This window comes from Taudactylus pleione, unplaced genomic scaffold, assembly GCF_031769625.1.
Source record: "Taudactylus pleione unplaced genomic scaffold, aTauple2 ptg000967l, whole genome shotgun sequence".
In the NCBI taxonomy this organism is placed as follows: domain Eukaryota; kingdom Metazoa; phylum Chordata; class Amphibia; order Anura; family Myobatrachidae; genus Taudactylus; species Taudactylus pleione.
In genome coordinates, this window is record NW_028285368.1 from 3,106,343 (window position 1) to 3,127,736 (window position 21,394).

General features: G+C 43.4%; 1 protein-coding gene across 3 annotated transcripts in view; it reads left to right on the top strand.

The window, feature by feature from the left end:
• The window catches only part of ZCCHC7 (zinc finger CCHC-type containing 7), a 200,042-nt gene that overhangs the window by 121,905 nt on the left and 56,743 nt on the right, over positions 1–21,394 (top strand). For all 3 annotated transcript variants that reach the window (XM_088460051.1, XM_088460049.1, XM_088460050.1), the window contains exon 5: positions 5,880–6,050. In XM_088460051.1, the coding sequence (XP_088316177.1) occupies positions 5,880–6,050 (171 nt within the window). The remainder of the gene's footprint in view (positions 1–5,879; positions 6,051–21,394) is intronic.

Genomic DNA, 21,394 nt, shown 5'->3' on the forward strand with positions numbered 1-21,394 from the left:
CACGAATACTGGAAGCTGACGATTCAATCGTGACGCCATGAGGTCCACCTGAGGACATCCCCAACGACATATCAGCGCGTTGAACACTTCCATTCCCCGGGATGGATATCCTGTCGATTTAGGTAATCTGCTTTCCAGTTGTCCACACCCGGGATGAATACCGCCGAAAGTATCACTGACTGATTCTCGGCCCACCGGAGGATCTGAGTTACTTCTCGCATAGCCATGCGACTCCGAGTCCCTCCTTGGCAGTTGATGTAAGCGACGGCCGTCGCATTGTCGGACTGAACTCTTACCGGACGAGCCTTTAGAAACTCTGTCGCCTCTATCAGAGCATTGTAAATCGCTCTGAGTTCCAACACATTTATGGGCCACTTCTGTTCTAGAGGGGACCATCGACCCTGAAAGTGATAATCGAGGACTACTGCTCCCCATCCTCGCAGACTGGCATCCGTTGTTACGATGATCCAGTCCCACACTCCGAATCTTCTGCCCGCTAACAGATTGCTGGATTGTGTCCACCAAAGAAGAGCTACTCTTGTAACCGGGTTCAGACGGATCTGTCAATGTAGAAGCAGATGAGACCTTGACCCCTGTGCTAACAGGTCCAGCTGAAACACCCTGGAGTGGAACCGGCCGAACTGTAGTGCCTCGAAAGCAGCTACCATTTTCCCCAAAAGACGCAGACAAGGAAGCATGGACACCCTCTTTGTTCTGAGGACCAGCTGAACTAACAACCGGATATCTCTGGCCTTGTCTGTTGGAAGAAAAAATCTTCTGTGATTTTGTATCCAATATCATGCCCAAAAACAGAAGTTTGTGGGACGGATTGAGATTCGACTTCTTGAAGTTGATTATCCAACCGTGTTGGATTAGAGTATGATATGTCAGTAATGGCATGATATGATAAAAGAGACACCGATGGAGCCTTGAGTAACAGGTCGTCCAAATAAGGTATTATGGGCCTGATTCAGAGCCGAACGCTCTGACCAGAGCGCTCGCTCTGAATCAGGGCCCTCCTCCTTGAAAATGGAGCGGCCTTATAGACGCTCGCATAGCTGTGAGTTACCACCCACAGCCATAGCGATTTTCCATGATGATGGTCGCGATGGTCAAGACCATCGCGTCCATCGGGCTGGCGACGGAGACCCTGCGGTAGGGTCTCGCTGCCGCATGCCCTGGAGTGATTTTGGCTCTATCAGAGCCAAAATCAGTCCCATTGACATCGATGTCAGTGGGGCCGGCTTCAGACGGTAGGCGTTCCCATGGGAACGCCTCCGTCTGGCAGTCACGCCCACCAAAGGGGGCGTGCTGTCAATCAACATCGACAGCACGCCCCCTTTGGTGCGAGACCCGGAGCGACGGAGAGCCCGTCGCTATCCGGGTCTCGCGGATGCGCACGACGGAGCTCCCTCCGTCGTGCGCATGCGTAGTGGGGCAACATCGACCCGCTTGCGAGCGTCCTGCGCTCGCGAGCGGGTCTGAATGACCCCCTATGTTCACTCCTGATGACCGAAGGAGAGCGATCATGACTGACATGAGTTTGTGAAGATGCGGGGAGCCGAGGATAACCCGAATGGTAATGCCCGAAACTGGTAATGATCTTCCAAAATGGCGAAATGCAGACAGGCCTGGCGCGGTTCCCAAAAGGGAACATGGAGATAGGCGTCCCTGATATCCAGGGACATCAGGAACTCCACTGGTTCCAAGCTCGCCATGACCGACTGCAGAGACTCCATCCTGAAACGATACATCCTCAGATACAGGTTCAAAGACTTTAGGTTTAAGATGGGCCTTACCAAGCCATCCGGCTTGGGACTACAAACAGGTTTGAGTAAAACCCCATACCTTGTTGAAGTTCCGGAACCGGAACTAGCACGGAAGATACTACTAGAGACTGGATAGCCTCCTGTAGAACCCTGGCTTTGTCTGCCTGTATTGGCAGACTTGTAGTGAAGAACCGAGGTGGAGAGGGTGCTTCGAAGTCTATTCGGTACCCCAGGGAAATTAGTCTGCGGATCCATGGTTCTGTAGAAGTATGGTTCCAAATTTGCTGAAATCCTTGCAGGCGGGCTCCCACTGCAGATGGTCCGAGGTGGGATGGAAGACCATCATGCCACCTGTTTGTCAGCTGGTTTAGCCTCCTGTCTACGAGCAACTGTGTGTGGGCGACCTCTACCTCTGCCACCTCTTGGTTGTGTGGGCGCACCTCTGGCCCTACCACGAAAGGAATGTGGCGCACGAAAGGATTAAACAAAGGTCCAGTGTATGATCTTCTGGGAGCCGGTGCAGTTGATGGGAGGAAGGAAGACTTAGCCCCCCGTGGCCTGGGATATCCATTTGTCTAATTCCGATCCGAACAGCATGTTGCCAGTGAATGGTAGACCTTCCACCGCACGCTTGGATTCTGCGTCAGCTTGCCAAGCACGCAGCCAGAGGGCTCTGTGGCCCAAAATCACCAAAGCAGATATGCGAGTACTAATCTGACTGATATCTTTTGAAGCATCTCCCATGTAAACTGCAGATTCACGGATGTGTTCTGCTAGTAGACGTAACTCTTCTCTGGAAGTACCTGAGTCCAAACCTGTAATCAATTGGTCGGCCCAGCAAACTACAGCCTTGTTAACCCAAGCGGTAACAAGTGTGGGCCTAAGTTGAGCACCCGCTGCAGTATAAATAGATCTTAGCGTTGTCTCCAACTTACGATCCGACGGATCTTTTAATACTGTAGCTCCCGATACTGGGAGTGCAGTTTTCTTTGAGAGACGGGAGACAGACGCATCTACTGGAGGAGGTGTTTCCCACTTCTCCATCATGGATGATGGAAATGTGTAGCTAGACGAAAACCGGCGCGGAATTTGGAACCGCTTATCCGGCTGTTTCCAGAGAGCTGTTGCTGAAGATGCTGTGAGAACGGAAAAACCGCAGAGCTCTTCGGTTGTTCGTTAAATAATTCAAACTCCTGTGATGGAGGAATTATATCCTCAGGTAAATTCAGAGTCTTTCTGACCGCCAAAATTAAAGATTCCACCCCGGGAGGGGTGGACTCTAACTCCTGAGCGGTGTCGTCCTGTAACGCAACCTCCAATTCCCCTTCTTCGGTATCCTCCATAGTAAGGAATTCTTCCTCCGACTCCTCTGACTGGAGAACAGTCGTCAGAGTGCGCTTCGGTCTCTGGTAGGAAGTGGAGGGTGCGGATGCCGCTGTGCCCATAACCTGTACCAAGGTGTCTAGAGACTTAGTTAGCCCCGCCACCCAGGGAGGTTGAGACTTACGTGCCTCAGCTAACTCTGACGTTAAGTCCGACATAACTCCTACCATGTCAGCGGCCCATGGCGGAGCAACTGAGTCAGGAATAGCCTTCGGTGGATCTATTGCTATTCAAGCATCACATAACGAAAACCCAGTGGCATGCGGCTTAGTTAGTTTGTTGTTACACCTAAAACAGACAAACATCTTTTGAGCCGCTTTTGTTCTGTTTGACATTGATACACACAGTCACACGAGGTACACAGTAGAAACAAAATTGAATTAGAAATAAAACAGAAGGCTGGTTGGGACACAGAGGAAGAGGTACCCCCTCCCACAGATTAGATTCCCTGTACTTACACCCCAGTGATTACTCACAGCCTCTTGCCAGGGATGTAGTCAGGAGAATCAGCCTTCCGCATGTGCCGCACCCTACCTATTATGGAGAGATGCAGGCAAACAACAGGTTAACAAACAGCAGCCACGCTGTTCTCACAGCCGCTCCCGCGTAAAACAGACAGGGAGCCCGCGCAGTTAAGCTCCGCCCCCCTTCCTCAAGCCTACAAGGCTTCTAGTATGGCTGCCTGCAGTAATCACCTCCCCCTGCAAGCCCCATCGTAGGAGCTGCCAGCCGCGCTCAGCGGGGAGCTGCTATATCAGCTGTTACCAGCCCCGCTGAGTAGGAGCCATTTAGCCGCACTCAGCAGCGGGGTAAGGGCTGTAACCACAGGAGCAGCGCTAGCAGCTGTTACCAGCCCCGCTAAGTAGGAGCCGCTCAGCAGCGGGGAGAGGGGAGCTGTAATAACAGGAGCAGCGCTAGCAGCTGTTACCAGCCCCACTAAGTAGGAGCCGCTCAGCAGCGGGGAGAGGGGAGCTGTAATAACAGGAGCAGCGCTAGCAGCTGTTACCAGCCCCGCTAAGTAGGAGCCGCTTAGCCGCGCTCAGGAGAGGGGAGCTGTAATACAGGAGCAGCGCTAGCAGCTGTTGCCAGCCCCGCTGAGTATGAACCGCTTAGCCACGCTCATCAGCGGGGAGAGGGAGAGATGACTCATGCTCCATAACACTCTCTGCATCCAGCGCTGACAGCGGGGCAGGAGACGGGGGATGCGCAGGTGATATACTCACTTCGCTCCCTGGACAGCTTCAACAGCACTTGTCTTTGTGTCTCTGAAGGCAGTTGAATTGCTGTGTATGTGAGCGGCGTTAAGGAGCTGTCAGATGCTTTTCTTTGTAAGCACTGCACACTCCTTCCTGTTAACCCTTGGAGGTAAAACAGGGCGCCAGGTGCCCGGACCCCACCTTTAGAGAGGTGGCGAAGGGTGCCTCAATAAAAAAATTTAAAAGATGTTTAAAATAATTTTTTTAAAAATTAAAAGAATAAATGTCAAATAAAAGAAATAAAATAAGTGTCCTGCTGGAGCACAGCAGATTGTGACCAGCTCCGTAGGCACATTTTCTAAACTGAGGGCTGGTGGGGCATAGAGGGGGAGGAGCTTCACTCTTTTAAATTATTGAAGTGCCAGCTCCAGCTATCCACGCCTCTATACCCCAGCGTAAGCATCTCCAGTGTCCCCTAGTGGATGAAAGAGAAATGGGAGTTTTAGTGAACAGACACCCTATTACATTGGAGAGTTGTGAAAAATTGCGAGTTTAGCACCAAACTCGCAATTTACCAAAACAGACACCCTATTACATTTGGCCCTTAGTATTTAAGTAATACAACTTGAAAAAAAGTAAGATTTCGCTAATATCAGGGTACACAGTTTTTGTAGGTTACAGTTGTGCCTAAAAAGTCTTGAGAATACTAGTGGATTTTTCAACATGTATATTTACAAGTCTATTACTTGTCATTGTTACACTCCAAAACAGTGTAGAGACGTGGGCAGTTCCACATCAATGTATTAACCTGCTCATATGAGAAGAGAATGCAGCATCAGTGCATGTCAAGGTAGTGATCTTGTGATCACTATGACAATCTGTAACTACACACAGGTCCGTTTTTTCAAAAAGCTGTGTCCATAATTCTTCCAGCATTTAAAAAAAAGTACAACTGTGAGGAATATAGTTATAGTACTTGTCAGGATGAAAAATAGATTACTGCCACTATATTACAGATACATTAAAGTGGGACAGGTAGGAGTGGGGGACATAATATAGCTACCAATTTCATTTTTCTGTCAGGTGTGGAGCAGTTTTGCTCAACACAAAATAGCTTTGTGCGGTTGGGAAAGAATTGAGTGCGCTATTGGCTGTTCCTTAATAGAGGGATGTTTTTTGTTAATTCTATCTTCATGACATACAGATGTGTGACCTCTTGCCTCCTTGCCACACGCGCTGCAAACGTGCGCACAAATCGTGCCATGCGATTTACCGCGGCTGCGTGCGCCATGGTGAGCCATGCCGCATGCTGCGTTCGCACCATGTAATCCTATAAGGTCATGGGTGTGAAGGCAGCACACGTACCCTTTTGCAGGCGTGCCAATCACACAAGCGGCAAAGATACAACTCGACATATCTGTATTCGCATATAGTATTGATGGGGTGTACTGTAGCTCGGAAATGTTACTAACATTTTTCATTGTCTTAGTGAGTAACTCCTTTTATTGGTGTTGGTTTTTTTTACTGTCAGAAATTGCCTGCTTGTTGCCTTTGTGGTAAGCGTGGACACTTGCAGTACTATTGCCCTGTTCCATACTGTTCAAACTGCTTTTTGCCTGGTCATGTCCATCAAGATTGTACAGAACGACCTCACTGGCAGAAGAATTGTCATCGTTGTTGTATGACTGGTCACTACGCCGATGTAAGTATGACACCACCTTTCCCTCTTTATGTAAATTATTTGTCATAAATAATGTCTCACATTTTTCAGGCCAATATTTTATTTTATATTAACTTAACATAATTCGTATAGAGCCTGTTTTGGCACATATGCAAGGGAACTGGAGTAGCACACACTTTAATTGTGTTTTAGTGATACATTTTTTACTTATTTTCCATTTGGTTTATGTTATTATTATCATTATTATATTTTATTTTTAAGGAACCGCAAAAGATCTGTGGGGCCGAGCAAAGACTATACTTAGTTACAGTAATTCTTAGCATATCAAAAGTAAAATATGATGTAAATTGACTTTTCTAGGAACAATAAAGCTCAACAAAACTGTAGACTAGATAGGACACAGGATGAGGGTAGGGCAATGCAGTGTATCTTGTAAAGAAAGTGGTGGTAATTCGCATGGAGGGTGAGACAGCTGAGCACTTGAATAACCTGTACCAAATGTAAGGGTGAGCTTACAGAATCAGAGTTCCTGAATGGGTCTTGAAGACAAAAGACAAATAGCAGAGGTAGTATGGATATTGCCAAGAGGAGTGTCTTTACCAGTACTTGTAACCAGTGGTGGAATTTTACCTTGGCACTGCAGGGCTGCAGACACCCCCCCAGTAAAATCTGCCACCCCTAGTGCCATCTGCTAATCATACATCGGACAGGCAGTCCCAATGGGAGGTATTTTCCTCCTGGCACTTCCAGTCTGGACTGAAAATATTGGAGAGATCTTCCAATGGGAAGCCATTGGGTTGGGTACAGGTTACCGAAGGTCACAACGCCGACGGTCAGAATCCCGAAGGTCAAAATCACAATGGATTTTGGCAAGTATTCTAACCCCAATCCTAAATCTAACCTAAACCTAACCCACCCCTCCCGCAGCCTAACCCTAACCTTCCCCCTAGTGCCTAACCCTGACCTAACCCAAATATTCGCTATCGGAATCTGTCGTGATTGTGACCGCCGGTATGACGCTGACGATATTGTGACTGTCGGCAATCTGACTGTCGGGATTCTGACTACATCACAATCCAGTCTCCTGCCTTTGCATCAGCCCTACCTTAAGTCGGTCCTGGCGCCTGCCAGGTTCAGTGCGCTAGCGCAATGGACCTATCAGGTGCCATGATACTCCAGACTGTGGCGCCAACCGGACTGCAGTGCAACAAAAGGTAGGAGCCACCACTGCATATAAAAGCATGAAAAGGTTCATGCCATGTTCTGAAACGTTCAAAACTACTGTTTTAAAACTTTAGGAAGGATTACACAATGGCATTAATGATTCTTAAGCTGGGCACACACTAGACCAACTTACATCCAACCAGCCAACTTGTTGATTTGTTGGAATGAAAATCTGGTAACGTATGGGAGTAAATGATGATCAGCAATTTGCTCCTAAATGCCAGAAAACAGATGAAGATGGTGTTCAGACATTTTTTTTTAAATGTTTGATCTATGCTATTTGTTCAAACAACAGAGTTGGTCCATTTTCCAGCGTTTGGGAGCAAATTGCTGATTATATACCTTACCAGATTTTCATTCCAACCAATCAACTAGTTGGCTGGTTGGACAGATAATCTTAAGATGTGTGGCCAGCTTTATGTTCAATAAACTTTTGATGCATTTATTAACAGTAGGAAAGCATAATAAAGTTTATAAGTGTGATTAAGCGTAAATTCATACAAAATAGTACAGAAATATTTCCTTATCAGAAACTACATCTTGAAAATGAGTTAACTTATGTGCATTGTCAATATTGACTTTTCCTACCACAGAAACATTTTAAATGAAGTTGGTTTTGTATGTCTGCAATGTATGGTAAATGTTGGAACACTTGGATAGTAATCACCTATCTATGTTTCTGACGGTTATGGATTGATAGATCTACAGTAAAAAGGGAGACAATGTCTAGATAGACACCAGATGTTAGAGAGGCAATATGGTCCACAGGGACAATATGTTGACGCACTAAAGGTAGACGTGTAAGAAGGTCGACGGGGTCAAAAGGTCGACATGATAATGGCCGACACATGTATTTTTTTGTTTTCTAACCCTAATCTTCACCCTAACCCCTCCCCTTGGTGCCTAAACCTAACCCTCCCTCCTGGTGCCTAACCCTAACCATCGGGATATGTGCCTGAGCCTAACCGTTCCTTCTAGTGCCTAACCCTAACAAAAAAAAAATCATGTGTCGACCAATTTCATGTCGACCTTTTGACCCTGTCGACCTTCTTACATGTCTACCTTTAGTGTGTCGACCTATTGTCCCTGTTGACCTTTTACCTGTCTAACATCTGATGTCTATCTAGACATTGTCTACGTTTTTACTGTAGATCTCCTGACCGGATACCGTTTCTGACGATCACCACAGTGAACTGAAGGAGTAGTCTTTTTCTATTTTATATGTATAATATGTGATTGTAACTAAATATTTCTAATTGTAAATGAAGTAGTCCCTCTTTGTAAGAAACTCCTTTTTCTCAGGTTGTATATACACAAATGCACATTTCCTAAACATAAAAGCAGCATAGTTTTGAGGTTGACAAACATTGCTTAAAAATCTGAAACAAGAATTGATTTAAACATAGCTCAGTGGAGATGGAAGCGCCAGTTTTGAAGTTCAGAAATATAATCAATATCAATATAATTAGTCCTGACTATTTTGTCAATTATGAAAGTACCTGCCAGCTCTTATGCTGAGTAAGTTATATCTTATGAATGTCAGATGAGATCTGTTTAAGCATGCTAAATCATATTGAGCAAGGATATCCTTACTAATGTGTCATCATTGTCACTGGGCATACCATCTGCAATAGGCACTTTTTATTGTATTATTATTATTTTAATATTTCAGTTTGTACTATTTGTGTTTTTTTTTTTACAAAATATTTAGTTTATAAACATAATTTAATTTACATAGTGCTATGCATACAGCTTATATTACCTATGAGGATGACCCCTCTGATAATAATTTTGAGGTTTATAAACAACATCATCAATTGCTAGAGAGTTTTCTATTGACCAATGCTCGGACCCAAACAGATTATGCAAAAAACGTTACTATAGATGGGGCAATAGATCTGGACGATTATTGGCTAACATGGCGAAATTACACAATACTCGTCACACTATTAAAACATTACGTCACCCCACTACATCTGCCCGCTTGGTGTCTACACCTGACAAAGTATCCACATTTCAAGATTATTACAAGTCTTTGTATAGAGCCCCCCCAGAATTCCCTAGCTTGCATTGGGACCTGCTAAATGAGGCGGTGTTTCCAAAACTTACTCCTGCCCAAAGAGACATTTTGACTCAAGATATTACAGAAACAGAGATTTCCGAGGTTATCTCTCATCTCCATAATAACAAAACTCTGGGCCCCGATGGTTTTTCGGGGGAGTATTACAAGATGTTGCAACCCCAACTAGTTCCATTTCTTACTACTCTATACAAGGGAATATTAGAAGGTCGACTACACTTTCCGAATTTTAATAGAGCATATACCATAGTTATACCTAAGCCTTCTAAGGATCCAAAATTAGTTACATCCTATAGGCCTATTACACTCTTGAACCAGGATTTTAAAATACTGACCAAAATTATGGCCAATCGCCTTCAATTATTTTTACCCTGTATCCTAACACACCATCAATTGGGTTTCACACGTGGTAGATTTTCGGTAAAAGGAGTTAGAACGGCCCTGGCAGCTATAGTGTCATTCCAATTCCCCGTCCCATTTGGAAGAAATGCTTTTGAGCTTAGATGCGGCAAAGGCATTTGACACAGTGTCTTGGAGTCGTTTGCTCAAAATTTTTGAGCTACGAGATTTCGGTAGACCTTTTTCGGATCTGTTTCGGTTTTTATATTGTGCACTGACAACTACATTGATAATTAATGGCATCTGTAGTTCCCCCCTTACAATGATGAGGGGCACTCGGCAAGGGTGCCCTCTATCGCCAGTGTTATTTAATATAGCTTTGGACCCACTGTTACGTATCTCCAATCTTGGCCAGATTTTAAAGGTATTCGGGTGGGTTCTCAAGAACTTAAAGTCCAGGTCTTTGCAGACGATTTATTATTTTATATCTCTGATCCAGAACAAACCCTACCTAAAATTTTTGAGAAGCTGTCAGATTTTGCCAAAGTTTCTGGTTTTAGTATTAACTCAGATAAATCAGAAGCACTATATTTGGGTTCTATAGTGAAACCATACTGGGGTGATTTATATCCTGTGGTATGGGCTCCCATTTCCCTTAGATAATTGGGAATTGAATTACCACATTATATATTGGGGATTTACTGTATATGATCTCAATATGAGACCAATTATTCGAGAGGTGGTGGGTGAACTGTCCAGATGGCGTCACCTTATGTTTTCTTATTTGGGCAGGATTCATTTATTGAAAAATTATATATTTCCCTAAATTACTGTACCCCTTACAGATGTTGCTGATCTTGCTTTCACAGGCGGATGAAAAATCCCTATATAAAACATTTTGGGATTTTATCTGGAAGAATAAACGTCCTCGTATTGGATTCTGCAAACTTCGTATTGAAACTTCAGCAAACCCGGGCTAATGGAGGGGTTAATCTAAAATTGTATAGTCATGCTGGAGTTTTGAGATATGTACGAGATTGGATGCATAAGACTGATTTATTTACTGAGTCACAGATGGACCAGTCTTTTCTACCTGTCCAACACATATTGGTGTTCCTTCATTCCCATAAACAGGAGTTATCCGAAGTTATTAATAATATGCCCCTACTGATGGTTGCATGGCTTGTTTGGCACTATACTAGAAAACAAAGAAATTGAAATTGCCACCATTCTCTTTTCCTCCCATTACTATTAAATCCCAAGTTTCAAAACGGGGAGGCTTCTATGCCCTTCTCATCATGGGCAGATAGGGGGATCCTATGTCCGGGCATTTGTCGTCATAAAGAACTGCCGGCCCTATCGGGTGTCGGAATTAGTGCATAAATATAGTTTGCCTCAAAACCACTCTTTGGCGCTATATCAGGCACAGTATTATGTGAGTTCTATGATACGTACTCTCTCTCCAGTAGATTGGCCAACTCTCTGGACCTATTATTAGCTAGACCTATGGGAGGAAGGGGGGTCATTTCTCTTCATTACAAAATTCTACAGATTCCTTTAGACCATTCTAAAATGTCTACGAGGCTATCTACTTGGTGTACCGTATTCCCCCATATTACCATGGAAAGTTTATTACGTTCATTCCTTTATTCACAATCAGTGCTCTCATCGAGTATGTATAGAGAAATGTTCTATAACATTTACCACAATGGATATCTTTCCCCCCACCGCAGGGATTGTCCCATCAACTAGTGTTTGTGCTAAATGTGGGGCTTCTGATACAACCTTGATACACTGTATGTGGGAATGTCCCCTTATACGTGGATTTTGGTCATCAGTTAACAGATTTGCATCTAGGTGTCTAGTTAGTTACCTTCCATTATCGGCGGAATGGGCGATTTTGGGTATTTTACCACCATCTGCTTCGGGTAGGAGAGATAGTAAAAAACTATTATTGATTATATCTGCAGTGGCTCGTGTATATTGCAAATGTGGACCCGTGCAGATCACCCATCCGTTCCTTTATCCTTTATTCAAGGCCAAATTATTTTTTGCTTTTCAAATGGATTGGCTAGAGACCACACTACACAAGGAGACCAAGACAGCTGGTATTTTTCAGCTGTGGGAAGGCTTTATAGACTCCTTTATGCTGGAATTACGACGCCAAATCTATTTACGCTTCAGAAATACTTCATGGTATGAAACAAGAATTTTACTGGACGATCCACCTATTTCTCTACCTGTTATAGGTTAAGATGGAATCTGTTTCTATTTGGACCTCTTTTTTATTTTTATTTTTGTGGTTTCATTTTATTGGATATTTCTTTTTGAGGGGTGTGCCAGACACATCTAGATTACTTTGACTAATATATACCTTATTTTGGCTCTGTTTTGTAAAGAAAATACTTTTGTATATTTATTTTGTACTATTTGTATATTACTGCCCTTAATGGGCCTTTGTTATATTTATTATTTACCATTATTTTTTGTTGTATATATGCTATATTATTGCTTTGATGAATAAAAGAAATTTAAAAAATAAACATAATTTAGATTGAAATTGGGCATTTAATTTTTTCCTGTCTGGATGGGGAGTACATTGATTTAGTGGATGACCATACCTAATTATATGTCTGGTTGTGAATACAACTGTATTATTATTATTATTATTATTATTATTATTGCTGTCATGTTTGGTTCATGTGTATTTTTTTCAGGCCTTATGAAATTTCATTTCTCTCAGACAATATACAAACATTCTGTGATTTCGATATAAGGCAACATTAATTTTGTTTTATATTTACTTTAAGTAAAACTATAAAATTATAAGGACCCTTTATATGAGGAGTGTCTTACATGTTTAGGCTTTCAGACTGAAATTTCATTCAGATAATTTTCCTCCTTGACCTTTAACCTCAATATTGAAGCTTAAATATACAACACCAAAAGCTAATTTTTGGCTTTGTCTTCCTTATGGCGAACTGTTTTGAATATTGCAAGTGTTATTAAAGCCTTTGTTTTATAGCAGAGACTTGTAATGGGAAGGCTGTAACAGCAAGCAGCTTTGACAAAGCACCAGAGGATTCTGTTAAAAAGTTGTGTTTAGTAATTGTAGGCATCGTGTCAGAGCATAACTGACTGGGAGCTGAAGGATTTTCTCTGCGAGATGAGTTGCTGTGCCAGCAGGGACTCGAGTCTCCTGGGCCAGCCGCGCTCTCATTAAGATTTGCCGCCAGCAGTGGCGGTGTTTTGCCAAGTATGTGACGTCCTGTTATTGTATGCTTGGCTTGTCAGCCCACAGCTTCCTGACACTCACTTATGTCACCCTTTTTATTCAGAAAAGGAAGGAGCTTTTGATAATTTGACAAGACAAGCTCTTAAACGATCTAGGTCATGGCCTTCCCTGTCTGTGATTGTGAACATATTTTCTGAAAGCCCTGTCACTCATCACAGCAACATTTTCTCCCAGGGAGCACACAGGCTTGTTCTGAGTCTCTTGTCAATGCATACATTTTGGTTATTCATATATCAAATACTGTAGTAGATTTTTTTTTTTTTTTTTTTTGGTCTTCCCTCCCTTTACTTTTTTTTTTGCAAATACTAGCATGTTAGTGCAGCTAATCCTTTCTCCAGTGCTGTGTTCCCAGAAGGGTTGTGTACAAGAGTTCTCTTTGGTACAAGGCAGACAACTGGCCAAGAGGAGCTGAAAAGGAGGCAAGGCCGCTTAGTGGTGTTTTTGTGTTTGCTCACTGTTGTGGAAATACGAGAACTGGTGGCAAGGGCCCTGCCTATTGAGCACTTGAGTCTCAGTCTGCTGTCAGGGGCTGTTTAAGATTGAGTGTTTTATTTTCTTTGATGTTCACATTTGAGATTGGGGAAGTGGGAATTAAACAACAGATGCACTAAGCTGTTTTTAACTCATAAAACAATAATTAGCAGTAGATAAAATTCAATATGGGTGCACAAAAAGCATCTCTAAATCCTAATTTCTACTGATGTGGCAGTTCCTTTTATGAGATTATTTTACTAGTACCAAAGCACCTTATTTACTGTGTTATTAGATTTCTAATAAAACATTTCAGGGGATGGTGAATTGTAAAAATTATATTTTAGAAATTCCTCTCTTTTATATAGCAGCCAGCTTCATGCAGTGTTTAACATTTATGTAATATATGCAGATATTACTGTGAGACCCATACAAATTGGTTGTGGTACCTTGAGAATGCTATGGCAGTGTCTCATAAACCATGAAGGCAGTATGCCTGTATTTATGTAACAATTGCTTTTCTGTCTGTCTGAACAGGGAACAATGAATTAAAATGAGCACATTTGTAGTTCAGGTGCAGAGACAGTATGCACACAAATACATTTATAAAGGTACTTCTTCGAAAAACTTTGGATACACCTAAAAACGCGGACCTGAAACATATTATGCAATAACGCCTGATTTGGGGAGCCAAAACTGTAGTTTGCAGGACTTTAGACGTGTTAGCCGCTTTACGTGACTAAACCCTGTATCTTTGGGCGCGATAAAGCATGAGCGAAAAAAAAACAATTAAATATCACCCCCAGATCTCCTGTCATTTAGCCGAGAGCTAGGGCACAATAAAACAATTGAATAGCCCCCTATGAGTCATTTATAAAAAGGTGCACAGGTCACTGGAAAAAGTGTTGTAATGTATAGCAACCAAACAAATATTATCATTTTCTAGTAGAATTAATAAAATGAAGCAAATGTCTGGTTTCTATGGATTCTTTCATAAATTAATCTGCTGCCTGTGCACCTGTTTACATGCCCTATACATTTCAATTGCAGAAGAGATATTTCATATGGCTTTTGTTATGAAATAAAACAAGATTACTCCCATCACTTGAATTCTTTTTCTAAAGGTATTGCATGAAAAAACTGCAAGTATTTTACCATTTTGCTTGATAATGTGTACAGTATGGGCATTGTTGTCTCTCATACCTCCAAACTGTTCCGATTTAAGCCCGACAGTCCTAATTCAATCGGCAAAGGTTAGCGGTATCTCCCATTCACCATACCTCCATGGTGATATAGCCACCACTCTTGTTGTATAGACAAACCCATTCCCCTCCCCCCAGTTTCAATTCAAGTATCATAAATGTTAGGAGGTATTGTCTATGTAGTCAGTAGATCAGAATTATTCATCTAGGTCAAGCAAGCAATATAACAGTCCTTATTCAAAGTGATATATTCACATAGAATAAAGAAGTATAAACAGCATGTGCACTTTTGATTTACAGGGCATTTTAGTATATTTACAAATGATCTGGTCTTTGCATAACAGAACAGTTAGATACATCCTGGTGAAATATGGGTGATGTTTGCATTAGTAACTTGGCTGTCATTGGTAGGGGAATACCTTCCAACGCCCAGTTTCCTCCACCTCACCCCCTCCCCAAATAACAACAAATGTCCTGATTGCAGAGCGGCAGAACATTTCCCTTGAATTGTGACTGTCCTGCGAAGATTGGGTTGGTTGAGAAGAAGATATTGTTTGTTAATCTTTTTTTTTTTTGTGCTAGAGCTTCTTCCTCTTTAATATATAACATTACTTATTATGCAAAGCCTTAAACACCAGTTTTTACCACTTCATTTGCAGAAAAGATGATCTGCTATTGTTAGGCTTTGCAGGTGAGATCTGTCCTCCTCTTAAAGCTGCCTGTGCATCTTGAGATAAACATACTTATAAGTAATCTATTTTTGTTCTAAAAATAAAATGCTACGTGGCCTTGCTAAATTTGACTTATTATGGCTAATACAAATCTTTTTATGAAAAAAATGATAAAACATTTACAATTTGTTTTTATTCTTATGATATTCTATGTCTATAGCTGTAGTAATATTGTTGTTCCTTATCTACTGTATATAAAGATTGTTTTCTTGGAACATAATCATGGTGGGTTTATTCTGCAGCGTTAGTCAAAATGAACAGTGAATTTTAAGATGGCTAATTTGCTATCATGGTGGGATGTCTGGATTACATTGCCGATTTAACAGTGGTTCATTTGCTACATATCCCTACCCACTGCAGTCACTCTAACTATGTTCACAATATAACATTTATCCCCGCATACAAATGGTTACAGAGACTGGAGTAATAACTGATGGCTATTAATGCAAACATTTTTCTCCCCTGTAGCTAGCTTATCCACATATAAAAAGGTCGTTCAACAGGGTGGCACTTTGCCAGCATACAGCATATTCGTAATTGTGATTTTTCAACCATATTATTCTGTAACTGTGTGGGTAATCGAAAACTAACCATAACTAAAGTGGAAATGATATGATTCCCTGCGTTCAAACCATTGGAAATGGTAGAAGCGTGCAGCTCATTCAGGGTTTACATGATGGTGTCCCAAGCTTAAACAATGTGTCTTCTAAGCACCTAAACAGATGTGTTGGATGCTGAACCTAGCAGGGAAGTATATCATCATATATATTCCCATGTGACATAAATTCATGTGCTCTCACTAGCAGATGTACTTCTCTTGCCTCAATAGAAGAATACAGTTGTTTCCTATGTTAGCATGTAACCAAATATGGGCAGGATATATGTACAAGTTTGTTATAGTTTAAAAGGTGTCAGACAACTTGTATGAGAAGACTGTCATTTGTTGCCGACAGTACAATAGCTGGAACGTATGAAAACATACTCATCTTTTGATGTCTCCAATAGCAAAGTCAGATTCTTATTAAGAGGGACAATATTTCCCTTAAATACTATATCATGCCTGAGTTATATTTCAGAGTATTCACTAAACCACAGGTTCTCAAACTCTGTCCTCAGGACCCCAAACACTGCATGTTTTCCAGTTCTCCTTACACAATTGAAATAATTAGCTTCACCTGTGGATCTTTTAAAATGTATCAGTGAGTAATGAGTAAACCTGTGTACCTGCTGGGTGACCTGCAAAACATGACCTGTGTGGGGTCCTGAGGACCGAGTTTGAGAACCACAACTGTTTATTAAATAAGTCACTATAAATTATGTAAAGCATAATTAAATGTGCATCAATTGTAAAACACAACTCTGAGCACTGTGCTTGCTTGGCCTTTGGCTCCTTATGCTAGAATTTGGCTATACTCATGCCAACTGATATTGTGTGAAATATAAAAGTAGTCCTGAGCTGTATCTCAAACATAAAAAAAAACGCACAGTAATTATATAGAAGTTAGTTTATGCAACTACTACTATTGCTACTGTATTTCTAAGAATACTATAAGCCATCAAGGGGTTCCGTGCACCTAGAAAGACTTTTCCAATAATGAGCACCCATTGAGACTTCTACACTACACAAAAGGGCTGTTCCAGAGTTGTACTCCAAATCACAGGTTCAATTTGTGTTTATAAAAAAGCGACTGTAACCATATGCAAAGTTACATCTAAATTAAATTGTGTGATGGTCGGCTACAACAGAATATATATGTGTCTGTTCTACACCAGGCATAAGTCAATTACATTTAAATCTTACTTTTGGACATGTTTTTAACAAGTATTTTATATGCAATAAATGCATTTGACAGTAGCCATGAAAAAACTTCTAACAGCAGAAACAACTCATGTGCGATTAAAGATTGAATTAACCTTTCTCTCACCGCTCCATGAATCCTTTGCTTTGAAAGTTTAATGTGGTGAATTTAGATTGAGTCTAAGATTTTATGCAACATTTGGAGTTGCTATGTAAAATAGAATGGAAATAGACATATGTTCCACTTGTGAACGTTGGCAGTACGAACGACATTTGCGTGATGTTGCACATTTTTATTTTGACATGTCAAGGACATGGCACAAACACAAATAGCAAAATGTAAACAACAAATAATACACTCTCTGAGGGTATTGCTAACTAATCAGTGTCACTACATGACGTATTTCAAATGTTCAATGGCTTAAACAAATATTTCAACAGTTACAGCTTCACAAAGCTGATGTTCCACTTGTGGAATGTTGGCGGGTAAAGGGTGAAACTAGCACACCATGGCATAAATATATGGTCTAGCAATGAAGAAATCCCCAGTCAAGGTCATTAGAGAATTTACAAACAGCCAATTAAAAGTGATTCACTAGTGCTGTGGTCAGTCATCATTATTCCCTATTTGCACCTGCCTCTGACCACCCACATACTGTTTAGTGCTCTTTTCTGGACATGCACATTTAAATGTGTGTACACAGGGCTAGTTATGGGAAGCTGTTACTGTAACTAATCCTTTGGGGGTGCATAGGATCAACACACGCTGCAAGAATTTAATTCTACTTCTCCCAAAAGTTAGAATCCCCATGAGTCACAACAGTGTCAGCATGCTGCCGGTTATGTGGGCCATAAGACTACAAGTGCGTCATGTAGCATTATTTCCCAAGTGAAAATGAGCACTGCTGCACACACCACCGTTACACAGTACTGCCACTTAACATTGTTAGTATAAAGTTGTCTTTTAATAGTACAGTAAAAGTGACCGTAGCATCCATAACCTAAAGCTGATCTTCTGACAATAGTTGCAAATTCCCAACTCAAAACTTACCATCCACCTGTTCAAAAGCCACCACAGTTTATAATACTATGTTTTGTTACATTTGTTTGCTTTATCTACCCCCAAAAACAACACACATACAGATTAGTCTTCTTCTGCCGAACCAGCTCTGACCCATCAATGCATGGACACCACAAGACCTCTGAAGGTATCCTGTGATATCTGGCAGCAAGACGTTAGCAGCAGATCCTTTAAGTCCTCTAAGGTGTGAGGTGGGGCCTCCATGGCTCAGACTTATTTTTCCAGCACATCCCACAGATGCTCAATCATATTGAGATCTGGGGAATTTGGAGGCCAAATCAGCAGCTTGGATTTTTTCTCATGTTCCTCAAACCATTCCTGAACAATTGTTGCATTGTGACAGGGCGCATTATTCTGCTGAAAGGGGCCATTACCAGAAGAGAATACCATTGCCATGAAGTCAGCTACTTAGTCTTCAACAATGTTTGGGTAGTTGGCACGTGTCAAAGTAACATCAACATGAAGTCCAGGACCCATGGTTTCCCAGTAGAATGTTGCCCAGAGCATCACACTGTCTCTGCCAGCTTGCCTTCTTCCCATAGTGCATCCTGGTGCAAACTTTTCGCTTTCCCCAGGTAAATGCCGCACACGCACCTAGCCGTCCACATGATGTAAAAGAAAACAAAATCAGACCAGGCCACCTTCTTCCATTGCTTGCATGGTCCAATTCTGGCACGTGCCCATTGTAGGCTGTGTACACTGTGTGTTCTGATACCTTTCTTTCATAGCCAGCATTAACATTTTCTGCAATGTGTGCTACAGTAGCTCTTATGTGGTATAGGACCAGAAGGGCTAGCCTTCGCTCCTAATGTGCATAAATTAGCCTTGGGTGTCCATGACTCTGTTGCCGGTTCACCAGTTGACTTGCCTTGGACCACTTCTGGTAGGTACTAACCGCTGCATATCAGGAACATCCCACAAGACCTTCTGTTTTGGAGATGCTCTGATCCAGTTGTCTAAGCATTCCCAATTTGGCCATTGTCAAAGTCACTCATATCCTTACGCTTGCCCATTTTTTCTGCTTCCAATACTTCAACTTGAAGAGCTGTTAACTTGCTGCCTAATAAATCCCACCCCTTGACATGTGTCATTGTAGCAAGATAATCAATGTTATTAACTTCACCTGTCAGTTTAATGTTATGACTGATTGATGTATATGTATATATACATATATGTATATATACATACATATACGCACGTGTGTGCCTTCAAAATGTACACCATCTCCATCCCCTGTGTTTTTTTTTGTTTCTATCCTCCTTTCTCTCACTCTCGCTAACTTTCTCTTTCTCCTCATCTTTCTCTCTCAAAAACCCCTCCATCATTTTATCTATCTACCTCTATACTTTCTATCCACCTACACCCTTGTTGCTCTGCCTCAGCCCTCCCTGGTCGCTCTGCCTCAGCCCTCCCTGGTCGCTCTGCCTCAGCCCTCCCTGGTCGCTCTGCCTCAGCCCTCCCTGGTCGCTCTGCCTCAGCCCTCCCTGGTCGCTCTGCCTCAGCCCTCCCTGGTCGCTCTGCCTCAGCCCTCCCTTGTCGCTCTGCCTCAGTGCCTCAGCCCTCCCTTGTCGCTCTGCCTCAGCCCTCCCTTGTCGCTCTGCCTCAGCCCTCCCTTGTCGCTCTGCCTCAGCCCTCCCTTGTCGCTCTGCCTCAGCCCTCCCTTGTCGCTCTGCCTCAGTCCTCCCTTGTCGCTCTGCCTCAGCCGCCCTTGTCGCTCTGCCTCAACCCTTCTTGTTGCACTCAACCGCCCCTTGTCGCTCTGCCTCAGCCCTCCCTTGTCGCTCTGCCTCAGCCCTCCCTTGTCGCTCTGCCTCAGCCCTCCCTTGTCGCTCTGCCTCAGCCCTCCCTTGTCGCTCTGCCTCAGTCCTCCCTTGTCGCTCTGCCTCAGCCCTCCCTGGTCGCTCTGCCTCAGCCCTCCCTGGTCGCTCTGCCTCAGCCCTCCCTGGTCGCTCTGCCTCAGCCCTCCCTGGTCGCTCTGCCTCAGCCCTCCCTGGTCGCTCTGCCTCAGCCCTCCCTGGTCGCTCTGCCTCAGCCCTCCCTGGTCGCTCTGCCTCAGCCCTCCCTGGTCGCTTTGCCTCAGCCCTCCCTGGTCGCTCTGCCTCAGCCCTCCCTGGTCGCTCTGCCTCAGCCCTCCCTGGTCGCTCTGCCTCAGCCCTCCCTGGTCGCTCTGCCTCAGCAATCCCATGTTTCACTCAACCGCCCCTTGTCGCTCTGCCTCAGCCCTCCCTTGTTGCTCTGCCTCAGCCCCCCCTTGTCTCTCTGCCTCAGCCCCCCCCCTTGTCGCTCTGCCTCAGCCCGCTCCCCTGGTCGCTCTCCCTCAACACCCCATGTTACTTTCAAACCCACTTGTCGCTCTGTCTTAGCCCCCGTGATGCTCTGTATTGCCCCCACATGATGCTCTGTATCTGCTCCCCCCTTATTGTTCTCTCTGTTTCTCCTTTTGACTTTTCTCTGCCCTTCTCACTTTTCTCTGACACTCTCCCCTTCTCACTTTCACTGCCCTTCTCCACTTCTCACTTTCTCTGCCACTCTCCCCTTCTCACTTTCATTGCCCCTCTCCCCTTCTCACTTCTCTGCCCCTCTCCCCTTCTCTGACACTCACTTTCTCTGCCCCTCTCCCCTTCTCACTTCTCTGACACTCTCCCCTTCTCACTTTCCCTGACACTCTCCCCTTCTCACTTTCCCTGACACTCTCCCCTTCTCACTTTCCCTGACACTCTCCCATTCTCACTTTCCCTGACACTCTCCCCGTCTCACTTTCACTGACACTCTCCCTGTCTCACTTTCCCTGACACTCTCCCCTTCTCACTTTCACTGACACTCTCCCCTTCTCACTTTCCCTGACACTCTCCCCTTCTCACTTTCACTGACACTCTCCCTGTCTCACTTTCCCTGACACTCTCCCCTTCTCACTTTCCCTGACACTCTCCCCTTCTCACTTTCCCTGACACTCTCCCCTTCTCACTTTCACTGACACTCTCCCCGTCTCACTTTCCCTGACACTCTCCCCTTCTCACTTTCACTGACACTCTCCCCTTCTCACTTTCCCTGACACTCTCCCCTTCTCACTTTCACTGACACTCTCCCCTTCTCACTTTCACTGACACTCTCCCCTTCTCACTTTCACTGACACTCTCCCCTTCT